The sequence below is a fragment of the Serinus canaria genome, chromosome 25 (genome assembly GCF_022539315.1).
Source record: "Serinus canaria isolate serCan28SL12 chromosome 25, serCan2020, whole genome shotgun sequence".
Classification (NCBI taxonomy): Eukaryota; Metazoa; Chordata; class Aves; order Passeriformes; family Fringillidae; genus Serinus; species Serinus canaria.
The window spans coordinates 7,382,138-7,402,857 of record NC_066338.1 but is presented as its reverse complement, the minus strand read 5'-3'; the positions used below and the strand labels follow the sequence as shown (position 1 = coordinate 7,402,857).

The 20,720-nt window shown below is 50.0% G+C and overlaps 1 protein-coding gene and 1 pseudogene across 1 annotated transcript; one reads left to right on the top strand and one right to left on the bottom strand.

Annotated features, from left to right (window-relative positions):
- The window catches only part of LOC127060601 (zinc finger protein 239-like), a 143,021-nt pseudogene extending 139,617 nt beyond the window's left edge, over nt 1-3,404 (top strand).
- A 9,195-nt stretch (nt 3,405-12,599) lies between these two features.
- Nucleotides 12,600-13,531, bottom strand: LOC108963917 (olfactory receptor 14J1). The gene is given in 2 exon segments (XM_018925622.3): nt 12,600-12,997; nt 13,000-13,531. Coding segments are annotated over 2 exon segments (930 nt in total).
- Between the last annotated feature and the right edge of the window lie 7,189 nt (nt 13,532-20,720).

The window sequence follows — 20,720 nt, the reverse complement described above, 5'->3', positions numbered from 1 at the left end:
CATGGAACCAAAGCGACCCCTGTGACACTGTGGGGCCCCATGGAAGCAAGGGTACATGGAACAGGTCTAGGTGGTTTGGCCTCCCATGGACTTCCTGAATGGTCCAGCTGACCTTGGCATGTTGATGGTCTCTTCTCATCTGCTACTGAAACACTGGGGCTCCATGCTTTCCTTCCCTTGGAAAAAAATCTGTCTTTCTCCTACAGGCACCCATGGCCAGAATTGGGATTTCACCTCCAGATTTCCTTATATCCAGAGATTGTTCCCATAAGAATATTGCCAGGACAAGTCTGACTGGCAGTGGTTGCATGAGGGTCACCTCTCATCTGTCCCCAAAACACTGGGGAGGACTCCATGCTCTCCTTCCTATGGGAAAGAATTGTCCTGCTTCTCCAGTTACCCATGGCCGAGATTGGGCTTCCCCCTCTAAAATTCCCTATATCCAAAGACTGCTCCCAGACAAAATCTACCATTATTGAAGAGTCTGGCTGGCCTTGGCCTGGTAAGGTTCTCCAAACACTGGTGCTCCATGCTTTCCTTCTTATAGAAAAGAACTCTCCTTCTAGTCCAGGTGCCCATGGCCAAATTTGGGGTTCACCTCCAACACTGCCTTACTGTCAGAGACTGGAGGAGATTGTTGGCTCAAAACATTTCATGTGTGAGGGAGGAAGGGGCAGGTCCAGCCTTTCCCTGCCCTGGAACCCCAGCCCTGCCTGCCCTGGAACCCCAATCCCCCCAGAGCCTCCATCCCAGCCCAGCAGTGTCTGCCAGTCCCTGGCACAGCACAGGCAATGCTCCACAGCCACCTCTGGAGCCCCAGCCCAGCTCCTGAGGGACCAAATGAGCCCAAGTCCCACCTGGGGGAAGGGCGCAGGAAGATCAAGGGCTATTGAAGGCTGACCACAAGGCAAGCACACAGCTTGACCCTGCATCCTCTTGGAATTTCCATCTGAACACTGCTGGAATCCAGGAGTTGGTAGCTCTGTGTGTGTGCTCCTCTGTCTTTCTGTGTCTTCTTCTTCTGTTTCTGTGCTCCTGCAAATTTTGATTAACATTACATTGAACAGGCTTAGAGTTTGTGAAGTTGAATGGGCCAAGTCAATGCTTTGAGAAGTGTTTTTTGTTGATTGAATGTCTGTCCTAGTTTGACATGAGAAGAATTTTAAAAAGTAATACAAAACTTTGTGTGTAACTGACAATCTGTTAAACCACTGAGATACTGAACATGCTTCTGGGAAACACATATTTTAAGGACAAAAAAACCCAGGAACCTCCTCTTTTTTTTTCAGTCAACAAAGATACAGCAGGCCCTGGGCCCGGCCCCCATCTCAACCAAACCAAACCAAACCAAACCAAACCAAACCAAACCAAACCAAACCAAACCAAACCAAACCAAACCAAACCAAACCAAACCAAACCAAACCAAACCAATCTAAACCAAACCAAGCAACCCTTCCATGGGCTGAGCCCTTTCTCCCCTCCCCAGGCCGCCTCCTCATTGGCCCCATTCTGACTAAACCAAACCCCAACAACTGCCAAATAGGAAAACAAAAGAGGCTACAAAACCCTAACTGGAACAAAGCCAGCCACAGCTTTTAAAATCTTACCATCAAGTCCCCTCACCCCAACACAACTCAAATCAAAAACCCCTATGTCACCGACATAGTTTATGAAAAATCCTTTACTTAGGAATTTTCCTTTCCTGAGAGCTGAGAAGCCTCAGGAACAACGGTAAACAATTCTTATCTGCTACTGTGGAATGCAACGGGGAGAAATCTGTGATTGGCCCCATCAGACTGTTTGCAATTAAGAGCCTATCACAATTCACCTGTTCGGCCCGTCTCGGGCTGAGAAGACTTCAGTTTACACATTCTTTTCTATTCTTAGCATAGCCTTGTAGTGAAATCCTTCTCTTTATTCTTTTAGTATAGTTTTTATATTTATATATCATATAATAATAAATCAAGCCTTCTGATGCATGGAGTCTACTGTCTCATCTCTTCCCTCATCCTGGGACCCCAGAAAACTGCTGTAATAAATGGTGACCTCCGAGTGACAAAAGGAGCACCACCACGAAAGGTGAACACTGAGGACAGAACTGACAGATGGTGCCTCGAGTGAAGAAATCACCACAATTGGACCCTGAGTGAAGAAGAATTCTTCATTTGGTAAGCCCAGAGGAGCATTGCTACATTTGGGTGAACCCCGAGTGTTTAGCATTGATGGTCACCTACACCAGGGACCACAGGAGTGGCTTCTAGCCAGGAGCTGAAGAACTGAAGATCCTGAAATTGGACAGAGTTCACAGCCGAGGCTGGCCACAGAGAGAACCTTTTGGAAAGTCTCTGAGACAAGATGTCCGGGTGTCTTCGCGGCACAGAGCAGCCTGCTGAATCCCAGAGCACACTGTCACAAGGTACTGTTTACACTGCCCTTCCTAAAAATGCTGCCCTTCGTGCAAGGTGGGCTAGGATGTGGCAGAGGGTTCCTACGGAGGTCGAGGTTCCATTCTCTTTCGGAGATGAAGGAGTTATTAACCTCTGGCAAAAATGGGGTCATCGATGTGGAGTCCCTATGGTGAAGAGACATTTCTATGAGTTTTTCAGATGGACAAAATATTATGGCTTTTTCCCTGATCTGTTATATTCCCTTGATTCCTACATATGGGACTGCATGGCCTTGGTGTTGGAAGATGCTTTGCACCATGAGGGATTTGGAACTCCTTACTGTTTTCCAGCATTTAAAACTCTCTTCTCAGTTTTGATATTGATAGAATATTCATTCGAGGACATTGCATCTTCAAGAGGCCGTTTTTCACTGGAGCTGGGAAGAGTGGAATTTGTGCAAAACCACAGCCTGCAGTTTCCCATCCCCCCACGACTGGGCACGGGGGGGCGACGCTTTGCCCGCGGCAGAAGAGAAGTTTTTTTCTGCGACCTTGGAGCAGGAGCCGACGAAACTGCCTCGCCCCTCTTGCTACACTCGGGGGAGGTGGGTTGGGTCTTGCCCGCCCTGGAGGAGGGGCCGGTCCCTGCAGCCCCTCCGGCGGGGGTGGATCCATCGCCTCCAGCAGAGCTTGTCAGCATTTCCGGGGCGAAAGTACCACCTCCCGCGGCTTCGCCCGAGTTACTAGGCGACACACTCAACAGCAGCGACGATCGACGGCAGCCCGTCCTGGAGTCAGGGCATGCAGCCCCTGTCCCTTCTCCTTCTGCATCGCAGCCGGCAATTGCGTTCACAGCGGTGCTGGCGGGGGTCGGTCCCACGCCGTACACGCCAGTCCCTCCCGCACCTGACCCTCCAGCAGAGCCCGTGAGGGCTCCGACCGCGGCAACCGCACCCCTGCCGACCCCCACGGCGGCATCGCCTCCGCCTGGCGCGCCGGGGGAGGGAGCAGAAATTGAGAGTCACCCAGCGGAACCGTCATCGGAGCCGCCCGCGGTGGCCAACGCGCCTGCGATCAGTCTGGACCCCCCCACGAGCTTCTTGGGCTGTCCCGAGGCTGCCCCTGCGGGGGGAGCTGGGATGGGGGACGGGGGTTCCGGCTTGCCCCTCCATGGGGGGGTTGTGGCTCGACAGCTAATCACAGGCTCAGCCCGTCTGCTTGCTTTCAAACTTGGTGTTTTTCGCGGGCTGACCCGGGTCTGGTTCGGGGTTTCCCGCTGGGGGTTGGAATGCCTGACTCCCCCTGCGCGCCCTTGCGGCGTGGGGGAGGGGGTTCCTGAGCCATCTGCCTCCAGTCCCCAGCCCGCAGGGGGTGGTACCGAGGGGCAAAAAGAGGGAACGTCCTTTGCGTTCGCGTTGCAGAGGCAGGAGTCACAGTGCAAAGTGAGCATCGCTCATCTGCTGTGGGGACAAAGCACCCCCAGATCTGGGGTGTTGATCCCTGGGAAAGCTTTTCTTCCCCAGCTGCTGGTCTGCACCGGTTCAGCGGGGATGAAGCGGTCTGTCACTTGGGCTGCCCGGATATCGGCAGCTGTGTGCTGGGTTGAGAGAACACAGAGCCCGCTCCGCGAGCCGGGTCTGGGCCGGTTGGCTCGGTTCCCTGGGCCTGGGCCTCCCGGCCAGCGCCTGTTGGGTTTGGGGGCGTTGTTCCCCCCGTCGGGACCTGGCCCACCATTCTGTAAGCCGGGTCTGGGGTCCCTGTTCCTTCCACGGGGTGCAGGGCCCCCTGCAAACGGTGGCTGGTGGACCAGCCTGTTTGGGGTCTCGGTGGCCCCTTTCCTCTCTGCTGCTGCTCTTTCAAAAAAAAAAAAAAAAAAAAAAAAATTAAAATTAAATAAAAAGGGTTGAAAGAGCTAGCAGCTCAGAAATTTTTGCAAGCCTGTTTCAGGATCAAAAGGGACTTTCTGCACTGTCAAAGAGGAACATCTTCAGTTTGGACTTTTTCCTGAAACTCAGCTGTTTGGACTTGAAGCAATGAACTTTCCTTGGACTGTTTTTGCATTTTCTTCTATTTTAAGATTGTTTTGGTGATGTGATGGGAATTTGGTGTTTTGCAGGTGTAGGGTTTCCCTATCAAGCAGGTACGAAAAGGATTAGTAATTCCTCCTAGGCTTAAGCAGAGAGATGATTGGTTTGATTGGCAATGGTAACCCATATGTTATTCCTTGGTGAATTGAACCGTGTTATCTCGGTAACTTGACCTATCCCAGTAAAGTATAGCAGCAAAAACAAAACAACACTGACAAGCTTCATCATTTCCCCGGCGCCTCCTCTGTTTTTCTTTTACGGCGCCTTCTCTTTTTCTCTTTGAGCTTTACTGTCCCGAACCGTCTTATTTGCAAGCTGCGCAACGTTTCCAAGCAGTTGTCTAACACTATATCTGGATCTCCTATAAAGGGTAATATTGAGGATTGAGTTAATGGCACCTGACTCCTGCACCTAGCAGCTATTATATAAGAAGTTCTAACAGCATCTATTCTTTTCTTCCAATGTTGCAAATGCCACCTCACATATGCTATTGCAAGTTGTTCTGCACTCTCATACAAAGCTAGTCTCTGTCTTTCTGGTAAACCAGTATAATTCTGTAATGCAGTTACCCAATTTAGTCCTAACGCCCAACGAAAACTACACGAGTTACACCAAAGTTGTCTCAAATTTAGCTGATCAAACCAAAATCTTCGATTACACCCTCCACAATGTATTGCTATCCAAGCAGAGCACGAGGGTTTATTACAAGCACAACAAGCAACTTTTGATAACAGTTCACAATTTTCGTAATCAACATCCACTATCCATTCAATCCAATTGTCCGGTGGATTGTTCAATACGTCTCTTGCTTCTCTGTTGAACTGGGCGAGATACTGTAGCTCCTCACGAAGCACGAGTGGAAGCTTTTGTTGTAGCCGGTTCTCATAATTACTGTCTAAATTGTTCCACCATTCTCTTTCCCAGACATGTAAGGCTTGATCCATTTAGCAGGTATCCAGAGTGTCCCTGTGGGGGTTGAAACACAAACATAACCTCTACCCCAATAAATCACTTCCGCTGGTCCTTCCCAAAGACCTGTTTTGGGGTCTCCATACTGAACCCAGACCTTTTTCCCTGAATTTAACTCCTGATCTTGTTGTCGTTCATGCCTAACAGCTGGTGGTACTTTTTCATCTCCAAATATGCACAAATGATTTAAAACATATAACACTTTAGCTAACCTCTCCTGAGGGTCTCCTATCCCATCATGCTTCTTAAGATAGGCCTTAAGTGTGTGATTGCCTCGTTCTACTATGGCTTGACCTGTAGGAGAATGAGGTATTCCTGTAACGTGCTTAACCTTCCACAACCTTAAAAATTGCTCGACGTGTTTCCCTACATAGGCAGGGCCATTGTCTGTCTTTATCTGACTAGGTACTCCCATCACAGCAAAACAACTAGTCAAATGACGTATAACGTGCAATGCTCTTTCTCCTGCCTGTGCTGTTGCCCACATATACTTACTATACGTGTCTATAGTTACATGCACATATTTAAGCCTGCCAAACTCTGAAACGTGTCACATCCATTTGCCATATCTCATTTCGTTTCAAACCACGAGGGTTGACCCCACATCCCAGGCCTACCCCACTATTCTGATAGCTACAGATAGGGCATGCTCTTACTATGGCCTTAGCTTCCTGAGCAGTGATTGTGCAACTCCTCATCAACCCTTTTGCATTCTGATGATAAAGCTCATGCATCTCACGAGCTATTTCAAAATTATTGCCTTGTCCATCTGCAGTCATAACTAATCGGTCAGCTCTAGCATTACCTTCCCCTAAACCAATATCCCATTTATGACTCCTGATGTGAATGATACAGTAAGGATTTTCCCTAATCTGCAATCCTCTCTGTAATTGTAACAATAACTCATAAAGCCGTCTATTGGTAACTTGCTTTATCGATGCATCTTCCAACCTTTCTGCTACCCCAGCCACATAAAGAGAGTCCGTGACTACATTTAAAGGACCTGTAAAAGTAACACACGCCCATACAACTGCAAGCAATTCAAGAGTTTGGAGACTGTCCTCTGGGCATGCATCCAAAATTTTATGTTGCCATGTATCCTCAGTTTTCCACATGACAGCTGCCCTCCTTGATTTCTTGCCTGCGTCTGTGAATACTGTAATCCCATTTGGAACTGGCTGCTCCTGACGTAAAGGTCGAGTAATCCATTGCCACTCTCCTAACCACTGTAACTGTTTTGGAAAAAGTGGTCCAGTAAGAATACATGCTTTTGAGTCCAGCAAAGCTTCCTGCAGCTCCTCGGAATTCAATAAAAACCAGTCTAAGTCCTCATTTTCTATTGGCAGATGTATAGTTGCTGGCGACGTTCCAGTGACTTCTAGTATCCGTAGTCTGCCCTTTTTAATTAAAGCAGCAAGCTGATCCATCTTTGTGCTAATTGTTTTCCTTAACTGCAAGGGTGGAGACAACCATTCTAATACTCTAAGTTCCTCCGTGTTCCTTTCGAATTGGGTAAGTGCCCCTAACAAATGTTTCGATGAGTGCCAAATTGTAAGAGTCAGAGGAACATCTGGCAAGCAACGCTGAACAAACCCTTCTGTGACACAGCGCAGAATGTGGCTTAAGGTGACACGTTGCTCTGGTGTAACTGTAAAAACAGCTGCGGGATCTGTGCCTTTCAGCAGTGGCCGAAGGGATTCTAAGAGTGTATTTGGTATCCCTACAATAGGTTTCAGCCACTGTAAGTCCCCTAAAAGGTTTTGTGCATCACGAAGGTTTTTTATATCCAGCTGTAATTCCAGTTTCTGTGGTTTTATTAGGCTTTGAGTAATAGTCCAGCCTAAATACTTCCATGGAGATGTTTTTTGTACCTTCTCTGGGGCTATTATTAAGGATGCTTGCTTTAAGGTAGTCTCAATGTACTGAATCTGATCATCCTTAAAAGGGTGCGGCTGAGCAAACAAAATATCATCCATATAATGGTAAATAATTGTGTCGGGCCAGGCAACTCGTAATGGCTGTAGTGCTGCATCAACGTATAGCTGACATAACATAGGGCTATTGCGCATTCCCTGTGGTAATGTAACCCATTCAAACCTCTTATCAGGTTCACCTCTGTTAATGGCTGGTGAGGTAAATGCAAACCGTTTGGTATCCTGAGGGTGCAACAAAATTGTGAAGAAACAATCCTTTAAATCAATAATTACCAAACACCAGTCCTGTGGCAACATGGACGGATTAGGAAATCCTGGCTGCAACGCTCCCATAGGTTCCATTTGAGCATTTACAGCACTTAAATCATGCAGTAAGCGATACTTGCCCGATTTCTTCTTGAGGACAAAAATTGGTGTATTCCATGGACTGGTAGACAATTTAGGGTGTCCCTGTTGATACTGTTCATTCACCAATTGGTGTGCCTGGTATAAGCTTTCCCCTTTTAATGGCCATTGCTTCACCGTTACTGGGTTATTAGTAGTCCAGGTAAGCGGAATGGGGAAAGTCCAAGCAATGTTAATTACCCCAAAGGGTGCTCATTGGATAACACCACCCCCAACTGGGCTAAAATGTCCCTTCCAATCAGACACTGCACTGTTGAAGGTAAAGGAACTACCGACAAAACTGTAGATAGTCCTTGTCCATCCACCTGAATCCAAACCTGAGGTGTTTTCTTTGCCAAGGTAAAACCTCCTACACCAGTGACTGTATCCGCTGTGGCAAAAAGAGGCCAGTGCTTCGGCCAGTATTGAGGTGATACAATACTGGTATCTGCTCCTGTATCCAATAGTCCTTGCACAACCTTTTCCTCTCCAGCATATGTGATTGTAATTTGTGTTTTTGGTCGGTCCCTTAAGTCCATGGTGAGTAATGTTAGTCCAGATGACCCAAATCCTTGGTTCCCCCTAGGTAAATCCTGTTGTGGAGTTATTCCCTCAGTTATTTGCGGCAGGGGGACCAACTTAGCAATCCGCTGTCCTTTTGGGATTTTAAGTGGTGGAAATAAAGTATGAACCATGATTTGTATTTCCCCACGAAAGTCAGCATCAATAACACCTGGCAATACAAACAGTCCTGCCAGTGAGGCTGAAGAGCGTCCAATTAATAAAGCACCATAAGCTTTTCCATTAATTTGAATATGTCCTTTTGTACCCATTGGAACTTTAGCAGGGCGCGTCGTCATCAGGGTTATTTCTACGTTGGCTGTTAAATCAAGCCCCAGGCTCCCTGCTGTGGCGGGTTGCAGTCTGCAGACGGCGCTGTTGCTGCAGCGACTACTTGTTTCTGGGCACGGTCGCTGTTGTTCGCGCTCCACGGGGAGTTTCCCGGCCTCCGGCGACAGGCGGAAGAGTTATGCATCCCAGACTGACATTGCAGACACCACACTCCAGTAACACGACAGGCTCGTCTCAGGTGACCGCTCCTTCCACATCGATAGCAGCGCATGGATGATCCTGGATGATCAGCAGAGGTAGTGGCTGGTGCCGGAGCCTGAAGAGGCGCAAGGGCGGCTAAAACTTGTGACTGAGACGATTCTGCCTGCTTTTGTAGCCCTACTCCTAATTGTTCTATAGCTTTTACTAAAAATGCCTGTGAACCTACCGGCATACTAGCCATTCTGTCTAAAGCTTCTTCAGTGGACCAATTTGCTCCTAAAGTAGCTAATACTCTCTTTGTAGCATCTGTAGCATTTTGCAGGGCACATTGCTTTAACATTGCCCCTTTCATGTAATCAGGAATCCCAGCACGATCTATCGCTGCGGCACACCTATTATAAATGACCCAAAGGATTCTTCTCTCCCCTGTTTTATTCTCATATATGCTGGTACACCAGAAGTATCCTGTACTTTGTCCATAGCATTTCTAACCAACCTCATAGCTTCCCGTATCTTATCTGGACCCAGTATTAGCTGCGCTTCTGTCCGTATATATGGACCTTGCCCTAACAACTCATCCATAGTCACTCCGTGGAGTGGATCTCCTGGCTGCCTTTGAATCACGAGTGACTGATTTACTTGTGCCTGCCAATGAGCATTAAATAGTAGCTGCTGATGTCCTGTAAGCATTAGCTTCACAAGCCCTCTTAAATCATTTGGTATTAGCAACTGTGTATTAAACAGATAGTCCAGCATGTGTTTCACTGGCTCGCTCTTAAACCCATACTGACTGACAGTCTGCCTCAGCTGTGTTAAAAGCTTCCAATCTAAGGGGGAATAGCCAGCATCAGTTCGTATGTGCTGCCCTTGATCATCATATACCGGATTGTAAACAACTGGATAAGCCATAGAGTTTGCAGCCTCGATCATGTCCTCATCCCCCAAAGTTAACCCTTCTTGGGCCACCTTACTCCAAGCCTCGCTCCTTTGCTTTGCCATATCCCCTCCACAGCTTGCTCTGCGCCTTAGGGACAGGATCAGGCTCCAGCTCTTTTAGAGGTGGAGGGGGTTCTGGGGGTTCTGGCCACACGACCGCTTTCCTCTGGCTGCTTAAGTGAGGCTTTTCCGGCTCTGTCCGGCTATTACCCTCAGGCTTTTCTGGCTCTGTCTGGCTACTACCTTCATGCCTTTCTGGCTCTGTCTGGCTATTACCTTCCTCAGGGGGGGCAGATGGAGTTACAGGAATCGACACCCGACCTATTCCTGGGGCTAACGGCTCATCCTCCCCTCTGTATCCTAGATTTTTCCTGTCAGCCTCAACTGCCTTTTCTGCTGCCTTTTTCTCTGTTACTTGCTGTAGCAAAAGGTTATAAATAACACGCCAAGCCTTTGCTAACTTTTTCAAGGTCTTATCATCGTCTAAAACACCATCCCACAATAAATCTTCTAGCTTTTTCTATTCAGTTAGCTCATGCACTGTGTGGGGGTTAGCAAAGCAACCTTTTGACTCTCCCCATGCTAGTAATCCCAGGAGCTCTTTTTTAAGATCTACTCCCTTTAACACTTTCTTTTCTAAGATATTTGTAAATAAATCATATGTCACTTGCCTCTCCATTGTTATTCGTCAGCGCTGTTGCAGCTTTTCAGGCTCCAGTGACACATATGGCCCAAAGCACCTATATGCCTTTTGGGGGCGCCTCTCCCAGCTTTTCGCCTCGTTGGACGCCGTCCCCGCTGCTAAAGGACCCAACGCTACTTCACCGACCGTGGCACGTTCTCCCCTGACTTCTTTTATTCGAGAAGCAGGGATCACGTCGGGCAGTCACCATTTGTCGGATGAAGGGAAACACGGACACCAGATAGGTCACCAGCGAAACTCGTTTATTGATCATATAGTTCTGGTTAAATACATTCTATAATGACCTCATGCATATTGCAAAAATCAAGCTCATTAATGGTTAGCTCCTAGGTCAGCTCCTCCTAAATTGGCATTTCTGTAGTTTATCTTGCTATTTTGCAGCTAGCTGGCTACGTGCAGAAACTCATTTCTCGTCCTACTTTTTCGCTCTGTTTTGCTACTTCTCATAAAGTTCCCACTTCTCAAGGATATCCTGCCTCTGTGGGCCTTTGTCTCACACAGTGCCCATTCATAATCAATCTATCTGGCTGTGCCCTCTTTCTAACAGCCAGGTCTGAACTGCACTCTCCACAACCACCCATGGAGCAGTTGCAGGATGAGCCCTGGGCCTCCTCTTCAGAAGCTCCAGCAGCCCAGGTCCCTCAGCTTCTCCTGCCAGCCCCAAAGCCCATCCTGTCAGTCCTGCAGAGCCTCTGCAGCTCCTCCTCCTTGCCCAGAACAGGGAGCCCCAGAGCCAGACACAGCAGCCCAGATGTGCCCCCCTGGCCTGGGGTGCCTCTGGCAAGGGAGCAGTAGGAGGCACTGCAGGAGCCTGCAGAAAATTCCTGGAGCATTTGTAGGATGATCCTGCTCCTCAGGGGACTTTCCCATGGTGCCAAGTCAGGAACTGCAATGGGGAGTGGGGCCAGAGAGGAAACGGCAAACAGGGATGGGCTGTTTGCAGGGGAGGGAACAGGGGTGGGCAATAATAGGAAATGTGAACCAGGATATATAAAGAAAGCAAAGGTGAAGCCAAGGAAATGCTGAGGGCAGTTTGGGGGTGGCTGCCAGGCAGCCCTGGCTCTGAGCAACAGCGTCTGAAGAGGGACAGGAAACTCCCAGCTGATGGGAACAAACTTTCTGGCTGACTGCAGAGCCCAGGACAAAGCTGAGTGGTTTCCCTGATGTCCCCCATCCCTTGCTGGCCCCAGGGGCTGATGGCATTTGTGCTCCCTCCGGTTCATGTCCCCACACCAACAGCATGGGGGTGCTCCCCCTGCTCTGTGCAATGCAAACAGGGGCTCCTGAGCCAGCGCTGCCGTGTCTGTGCCTGCAAGGATGGGGCACCTGTGTGAGCTGGGGGAGAGGCCAGGGCTGCAGAGGGGGGATGTTGCTGGCAGCTCCATGAGGACGCTCTGGGACGCTGCCCTGGGCTGTCCAGAACACTGGGGATGGATCAGCCCCTGCTCTGCTGCTCCTTCCCATCTCCCCCAGGGCCCTTGCAGAGCCCCAGCCATGCTGTTTGCCCCCAGCCTGCCCACAGCCACCCTGGGGCTGCTCACAGGGGTTTTCTGTGCTGAGCATTGGCCTGGCCGTGTTCTTGAGAGAGCCTGCGCAAGGAGCCTGGAGCCCCCAGGGCCTGGCCTGAGGCATCAGTGCTGCCCCAGCAGTGCCCATGGCCTGTCCCTGCTGCAGCCCTGGCACTGCCACCCCCAGGGCTGTGCCCGGCCCCGAGAGCACTCAGGCCCTACAGCAACACCAGGGCCACCAGGGCAGCGGGGCAGGGCCACGGGAGCAGCACTGGCAACACCAAGTGCTGCTGCTGCTGGGCACAGCTGCTGTGCCAGCACTGATCTGCGCCAGCTCTGCACACAGACATTGCTGCTGCAGCTCCAGAGAAGGCAACAAAAGGGCATCTATGCAGAGAACTTTGATGGGAAATCCTTTAATTCCTTTAAAGCCACTGAGAGTACAGCCCCTCATTGAAACAGTCTGTGGCCACAGGGAAGGTGGAGAGAAACAAAAGGAGAAATGGCACAAACAATATCATTCTTTTGTGGATAATCTTTAAAGAGTATAACAAAGAAAAAGAACCTCTGGAATGAATCCTAAAAAATGTATCAAGGATGAATTTTATTACAAGTGATTTGCAGAAATTGGCCAGCAGATTAATGTTCCTGAAACCATCCAGTCATCATTCTCCACACTGCAGCCTTGAGCTCCTGGTTCCTCAGGCTGTAGATGAGGGGGTTCAGGGCTGGAGGCACCACCGAATACAGAACTGACAGGGCCAGATCCAGGGATGGAGAGGAGATGGAGGGGGGCTTCAGGTGAGCAAATGCTGCAGTGCTGACAAACAGGGAAACAACAGCCAGGTGAGGGAGGCAGGTGGAAAAGGCTTTGTGCCGTCCCTGCTCAGAGGGGATCCTCAGCACAGCCCTGAAGATCTGCACATAGGAGAAAACAATGAACACAAAACAACCAAGTACCAAACACGTACTGACTGCAATGAACCCAAGTTCCCTGAGGTTGGAGTGTGAGCAGGAGAGCTTGAGGATCTGGGGATTTCACAGAAGAACTGGCCCAGGGCATTGCCATGGCACAGGGGCAGGGAAAATGTATTGGCTGTGTGCAGCAGTGAAAAAAGAAAGCCAGTGGCCCAGGCAGCTGCTGCCATGTGGGCACAAGCTCTGCTGCCCAGGAGGGTCCCGTAGTGCAGGGGTTTGCAGATGGACACGTAGCGGTCGTAGCACATGATGGTCAGGAGATAAAACTCTGTTAAACCACAGAAAAGAAAGAAAAAGAGCTGTGCAGCACATCCATTGTAGGAGATGGTCCTGGTGTCCCAGAGGGAATTGTGCATGGCTTTGGGGACAGTGGTGCAGATGCAGCCCAGGTCGCTGAGGGCCAGGTTGAGCAGGAAGAAGAACATGGGCGTGTGCAGGTGGTGGCCGCAGGCTACGGCGCTGATGATGAGGCCGTTGCCCAGGAGGGCAGCCAGGGAGACGGCCAGCAAGAGGCAGAAGTGCAGGAGCTGCAGCTGCCGCGTGTCTGCCAATGCCAGCAGGAGGAAGTGGCTGATGGAGCTGCTGTTGGACATTTCCAGTCCCTTGGCATAGGGATCTGTAAAAAAAGCAATCATTGAATAGTTCTGTTTGGTGAGGACTTTAAATATCCCAGCACAGCCTAAGGGCACATTCCCCCCACTGCCTGCCCAGGGCTCTGCTGCCTGGAGCTGTCCCTGCCAGCAGGTGCTTCCCTGTGCCCAGGGCTGGGCCCTGCCAGTGCTGCCAGAGCCCAGCACAGCCCTGGGGGCTCAGCTCTACCCTGCAGACCCTCCCCAACTCTGGCACTGCCCTGGGGCAGCTCTGGCTCTGCAGGCTCTGATGGCAACACCAGACCAACCCTGAGCAGGCTGGAAACGTAACACTGAAGCTGCCTTTGAGGGGCCCTGCACTGATTTGTGTCACTGCCTGGTTTATTCAGATCTGAAAAAAATTTTTTTTTTCATCAGCCTGAGCTGAGACATGAATATCTACATGCAATTTCCCATCCAAGCAACACAGAGCAGCAGATTAATAAAGAAGGATTTTCTCTTTTATGCAGCCCCTGTTTCACTGTGCTCCCTGAATAATCTACTTGGAAATGCTGTGGAGTTAAATGTCATGCTGAGAGAAGCCCTGAAAAATGCAGCATCCTTGCCACACAAGGAGAACATTTCCAAGCCTTACCACCTGTCTCTTCCCATCCAGATCTTGTCCCCCAGTGCTGGGAGCAGCTGCCAGGGCTGGCTGAGAGCTGTCCCTGGCAGGCAGCAGAGTCCCTGCCCCAGCACAGCGCCCTGGGCTGCAGGACCCTGCTCTGCAGGACAGCCCTGGGCACCCCTGGCTGCTCTGCACAAGACAGAATCAGAGAATGTACTCACAGAGTCTGCAGGCATTGGGATGTTCCAGCTTTAGGAGATGGATCCAGGAACTGCAGCTGCATTGTCCTGCAGCCAGAGGTTCCTGTGCCAAGGGCTGGCAGTGATTGTGCCCCAGGCACTTCTCAGCACCTTCCCAGCCCTGACTGATTGAAGCTCTCTGTGCCTCTGTGCTGTGCCCGGGGTAGAGGCAGGCAGTGCCCCAGCCCTGCTGGGCTGGCAGAAGAGCTGCTCATCAAGAGAAATGTGCTTTTGAAGCTCTTCAAAAGCACAGGATCTGTGCCAGGAGCCCAGCCCAGCTCATCAGCTGCACAGACAGAGCACAAGGACTTTAATGAGCCTCTGGGGCTTTGTGCTCAGGCCCTGCACATCAGTCCCTGAGATGGAGTTGAAGAAACCTCTCCAGAACTCCAAGTCAGAATCCAACTCCAAAGTTTCTTTCACTTTTAATGGGTCCCACTGAGGAACACCACTGAGAAAGTGTCCCCAGGCCCCAGAGGCAGAGCAGAGAACTGGAGGCAGTGATGACAGGTGGGGACAAAGAGAAGCCAAGTCTTTGTGCCCTGGGGCACAGCAGGGTCTGTGCCACCAAGGGCTGGGAGGAGACACCTTGTCCTGAGGCACTGGGGCCTCCTGGCACAGCCCCAGCCAGGCTGGGCACTGTCAGCCCCTTGTCCTGCCCTCAGCATCCCCCCCTAGCCCACAACCCAGTGGTCTCAAGGATCTGCTGGAAGGAGTCCCTGGGGAGCCTTGCTCAGCAATGGCCCTGGGGGCTCCTTCATGTTCACAGGACTGCAGGTTTTTCAAAGGACTTTGGGCTTTTCTTTTGCCTTGGAGTCTCTGAGAGGTTTGTGCAATCATGGCCTCCAATTATCTGCTGTAATTAGTCCCTGGAGAGGCTTTGTCAGTAACAACACCCAGTGGGGCTCATTAATGCTTCAAGGTACTTCAGTTATTTTATGGTACTTTGTGTTTCCCTTTTGATACAGACTCTGGGAGAGGTTTGTGCAATCATGGCCCCAATTATCTGCTTTAATGAGTCCCTTGAGAGCTTTGTACTGACACTCAGTGGGGCTCATTAATACTTTGAGATACTCAAAGTTTTTAAGGTACTTTGGATTTTGCTTTCTACACTGTGTCTCCGAGAGGCTCTTGTGCTATCCTGGCTTCAAGTTCTCTCCTCCAAGGAGTCCATGAGAGGCCTGTGTAGGGGATGGACCTTAGTAGGACACATTCATTCTTTGAGACACTTTGGAGTTTTCTTCTGACTTTGGCTCCTGGAAAGGTTTGTGCAATCTCCTCTCAGGCCCTGAGGTTGCAGGGCTCAGCTCCAAATGCACCACAGGGCTCATTAGGATCAAGCAAGTCCTGACAATCCATGACTCTGCCTTGATTTCCCTCTGCTCTCATGCAGTTCATCAGGAAGTTTTCTGTAGTGGTTTTGGTTCGCCACTTTGAGATTTCGTGGAGAATGCATCAATTAGTGTGGTGGGTTCAGTGTTGGCTAATTACCAGTGCACTCACTGGAATACACTTAGTCATTTCCTGCTGTAAGATAGGATTAGGAGAAAGGCAATGTAGGCTTAAAACTTTAGAAGGGTATAAAGAAAAGTTATATTAAATAAAAGAAATAGTAATGAGAATCAGAACAAAATTTCAGAACACTTCTCCTCTCCCTACAGCCTTTTCTTTCTTACTGACAATGTAAAGGGACCAAATCTAAAATTTTCAATCATTTTGCCACCTCTAGAATAGTCTCTCTTCAGTTAACTTAGGGAGAGAAATCTGTCTTTTATGCTATGGAGACTTCTCCAATGGAAAACAGTTCTCCCGTGGTTCTCAATTCCCACAAATAGCAGCCACCTGGAAAATGTGCAAATGTCAAGTCCCTCCCATTTTTTCACAGCTTTTCCCATAGCTGTGTTTTTGGGCCATGTCAGCTTAGGGGGTATTAGTTTCAATATGAACTGGTTTTAGAGCAAATGTTCTCTTCATCGTTTTCTGAAATCATCTTCATCTCTGAGAGCAGAGATCTTCTTCTCTCCCTGAGGGCGCAGGGTCTTATCACTCTTCTCTCTTTCTCAGTTCCAACTTGTCATTGGATCACAGCTACTTCAACATTTGCTTCCATTAGCATGGAGGCCTTTGCTGAACAAGCCATCTCCCCATACTTTTCAATGCTTTATAGGGAAAAAGACAATCTGATGTATAAATTACATCCTTTTCCATAACTTTACAAGAGGATTTCAGCCCCAAGATCAAGATGTCTCCTCATCCCTCCCATCTGGGACTCAACTTCCTCTTCACTGACCTTGGTGTCTTCACGTTGCCCTGCTGTATCCCTGCACTTTGTCCTTTTCTCTCACTCGAGGGAGGATGGAAGCACTGACAGAGTTCATATCTCACCCAGGGCCTGCAGATGGTTCCATGACTCCGGCCGGGCTCAGTCCTTGCGGCCGGAGCTGTTTTACCATGGAGGTTTCTGCAGTGGCTGCGCTGGGGCTGTGTCAGGATGGGCCGCGCTGGGGCAGGGCCAGGATCTCAGCAGCCAGGCCAGAACACAGCAGCAGCACGGCCGGGGCCGATGGCTTCTCCTCCCCCTGCCCGGGGGTTGTGGGTGAACCCCAGCGGTGGCAGAACCTTGGCCGAGCCGGCCCGGCCCGGGGCTGCTCCTGGGGCCCGGCGGATCCTGGCTCGGCCCGGGCTGGCAGCGGGGCAGGGCTCAGCAGTGCCCAGATGTTGGAACTGCAGCCATGGCCCTGCCCGGCCTCGGCCCCGCGGCCTCCCCTGCCCTGCCCGGCAGCCGATGGGGCCTGGCGGGATCCCTGGGAAGGGGCCCGGCCCCACGGCAGGAGCTGCCTGGGCTGCCCTGGCTGAGACGGGGCTGGGTCAGCCTTGGTACCTCTGTGCCAGCCAGAAGGGAAAGAGACCCTCCCAGACTTTTTCATCTTCTACATGTTTCTTCACCGAGGCATGTACAGTTTCCTTAGTGGTTTAACAGATGGTCAATTCTCAAAGCTAATTACCGATTGGGGTTTTTTGTCAGACAGGGATGAAACTGCTAGCAGCTTCTCTAAGGATATCACTTCCATGATGGAAAACCACACAGTGCAGAGCACAGAGCTCCTTTGTCCTTATACAGTGGTCATGTGCCTGAGGCCTCAAAACCCCACTTTGGGAGATCTCTGGGCCCTCTCCAAAGTGTTTTCAAATGAAAACAGCTCAGAGTCTAAGAAAATCACACGAGGACAGGGCCAGCCTGGCCTGTCTGCCCTTGTTACTTTTGTCTGGGAGCAGTCCTTGGATAAATGGAATTTGAGAGGCCAAATTCTAATTTTGGTCATGGTCCCTGGACATGAAAGCTGGTTCTTTTCCATAGGAATGAAGGAACAGAGCCCCAGTGTTTCAGCGGTAGAGAAGGGGTGACCACCAGAGACCAAGGCCAGCCAGAGCCGGCAGGTTTATTCTTCAAGATACCCTTGCATAGAGGAATTTTTTAGGGGGTGTACCCATTTTGGCTATGGGTATCTGAAAAGATGGAAAGTTCTTTTCCATAACAAGGAAAGCACGGAACCCCAGTGTTTGGAAAGCAGCTGAGAGGCAGCTACCAAGAGGCCAAGGGCAGCCAGACCTGTCTGTGTTGGCAGCTTTAACTTGGGAGCAATCCTTGGATGTATGGAGTTTTGGAGATCCCAGTTTTGGCCATGGGCACTTCGTCAAGATGGATGGTTTTTACCTACAGGGAATGAAAAGTGCAAAATCCAAGTTCTTTGGAAGAAGATGAGTGGTAGCCACCTGTGGGAATCCATAAAATTCGAGGGTTATGGGAAAGCTGCAAAAGGCAGGCCTCAGAGACAGCAGAACTGTGATTAGAGCTAAGCAGTAGCCATGAGATAGGTCAGCAGAAAAATTACTTAAAAAGTAGAAAAGCAAGGACGTGTAAAACAATGGTCCATGTATTAACGCTTGCCTAGGATAACTTCCTAAGCTGCAGAAAAGTTTATTTAGCAAGATATTAGGAAGTTTGAAGCTTAATAATGGAGCTCTGTGCATTGTGTTTTAAGGCTTACAAGCAGGCATTGTATTCGAAATAAGCAAGCATTGTTTTAACCAAAGGTACGTGTGCTTATAGTGGTTGGATGGAACCACTGTCAATATGCTTTTGCTTTGTGTGATTGGTCAAAAAAGTTATAAAGTAAGTTGTAACATTAGGTCCTTTGTCTTCTGCTTGGAATGTGAGCTGCTCGCAACTTCCCATTGTCATAACCATGTAATGAGAATGATGCTGAAAAATAAAACAGCTCAAGGCACGTTCCACAGCAGTCCCGTCCTGTTCTTGATTTGTACATAGCCCCCGGCCAGCGGCAAATGGTGCCCCTCTGTGAGGACTTTAGTTAGAATAGAAAATTTAAAAAAAAGAAAACCCTGACTAGAGGATTAAAAAGGAGAAAAATGCAGATAACTCGGTCGCCAGAGGCCCAGGTCGCTAACAAGAGGAATAAATTGTCCCCTTCATTGTCTGCACCTGATGTCCTTGTAAGTAATAAATAGTAATCTTAGAAGCTTTTGGGCAACGTGATGGGAAATCATCTATCTAAGACAGAATGGGACGTTTTTTACCGGCTTGAGAAAATTTTACAGGATAAAGGATGTTCAAATATCTCAAAACATGAACTAAAAGACTTATTAATCTGGGTAAAAGCAAATACTCAAAATATAGACTTGCAGTCTGCTTTTACTTTTGATTTTTGGGACCATATAAACTGGAAACTTTATAATCTATTCACTCTCAAACAGGAACAGAGTGTGATCAAACTAAGGCCTGTTTCTAGAGCTTTAATGGAGAGTTTTAAACCAATTGATCGTAACAGAGACTTTCTCGAACGCCAAAACAGAACACCTGGTTCTGAGACTTTAACTCCGAGTGGTGCTGAGCCGTCGTCCTCTTCTGGGGGATCTCGGGTTTTGTTCGGGGTTCCTTCCCTTCTGGTGCCTCCGCGGTTTCTCCAGGCAGTGTGGACAGTACCCCGATCCCTGGAGGGGGGAATCGGATCAGCTTCCTGCTTCGGTTGTGTCCTCTGTCTCTTCCGGGATTCCCTGCGTCACTGATGCTATGACAGGCTGTCCTCCCATTCCTCCGCGAAATCCTCCGCCCCTGGAATGCCCGGGAAAGCGTTTGGGACTTTCGTTGCATTTCGAGACTGTGGGGGGTCGGGGGTCGTGTTCTGGGAAGGATGGGAGTCGAGCGGGTCCGGGAGATGAGAGTCTGGGGAGGCTTTGCAAATTAGGGGCTGCTGTTTCTGTGCCCTGTTCCTGTCCTAGACAAACTGCGGCTGGATCTTGTGCTGAGGTTGTGCCGGCAGGGTCTGCCGAGGCGAGCTCTGGGTCCGCTCTGCCTGGCGGAGGGGTGGTGGGGGTCACCCCTGCCGCTGCTTCCCCTTCCTGGGAAGACACCCCCTCGGATCGGGTTCAGGCGGGCAAATTGCTCTGTCGACCAGAGAATTCTTTTTGTGTGGATCCCCCACCTAAGACTCTCCCAGGGTTTTTACCGTCTGTGGTTCCCCAGCCTCCGGATGCAGGCAGTGGGGGGGCTTTGGATTTGTCTCTGCCTGCAGAGGAGCGAGCGGGGGCGGGGGGCGCACAGAGGCGGCGGGCGGCAGCCAGGGGCCGAGCGGGGCCAGGATGGCTCTGCCCAGAGAGATGCATGGAGGGGAGGCAGGAGACTTTAGAAAAATTTCTGTGGAAACACAAACAGATCGCTCAGAGACCTTGAGGTCTGTCTCATTTGCTGCTGGGGGGAAAAACAGCAGGTCGGGAGCACAGCTTGGAGCTGGGGATTTTCCAGCTGTATCTCCACGGGCAGGGATACGGTGTGGAACTTGTAACAGCTCATTGGAAAGGGTCACAAATACGAATTCTGGGTCTGCAGCTCGAGAGCAGACCAATTCGTATGACCCTCATGAAACCAGATTTAGTGAATTGAGGCGTAATTTATCAGGCTCTGGCTCTCTTTCTGCAACAAATACAACACATTCCTCGGCTGCTACCCCCATTGCAGGGGGGGTTGGTGGGAATGTGGAGTCTTCCTCCTCTGCTCTTCCTGGCAGGGCTCCCGGGGAGGCGTGTCGCTCATGTGGCAGTGATGCCAAGGACTTGGAGCTTTCCTCCCGGTCCTTCTTGGCAGAGCACCCGGGAAAGTTTGTTTCTACAGCAACACCTCTGCCAAGAAGAACTTGGATCTTGGCAGAGTTCCTGGGACAGCTGATGATACTGACTGTGCTACCTGTTCCCCTGCATCAGACACAGGAGTGGTGAGAGGGAAAAACAAAAAGCAATCTAAATCAAAGGCAAACCTTCCATTGCAATT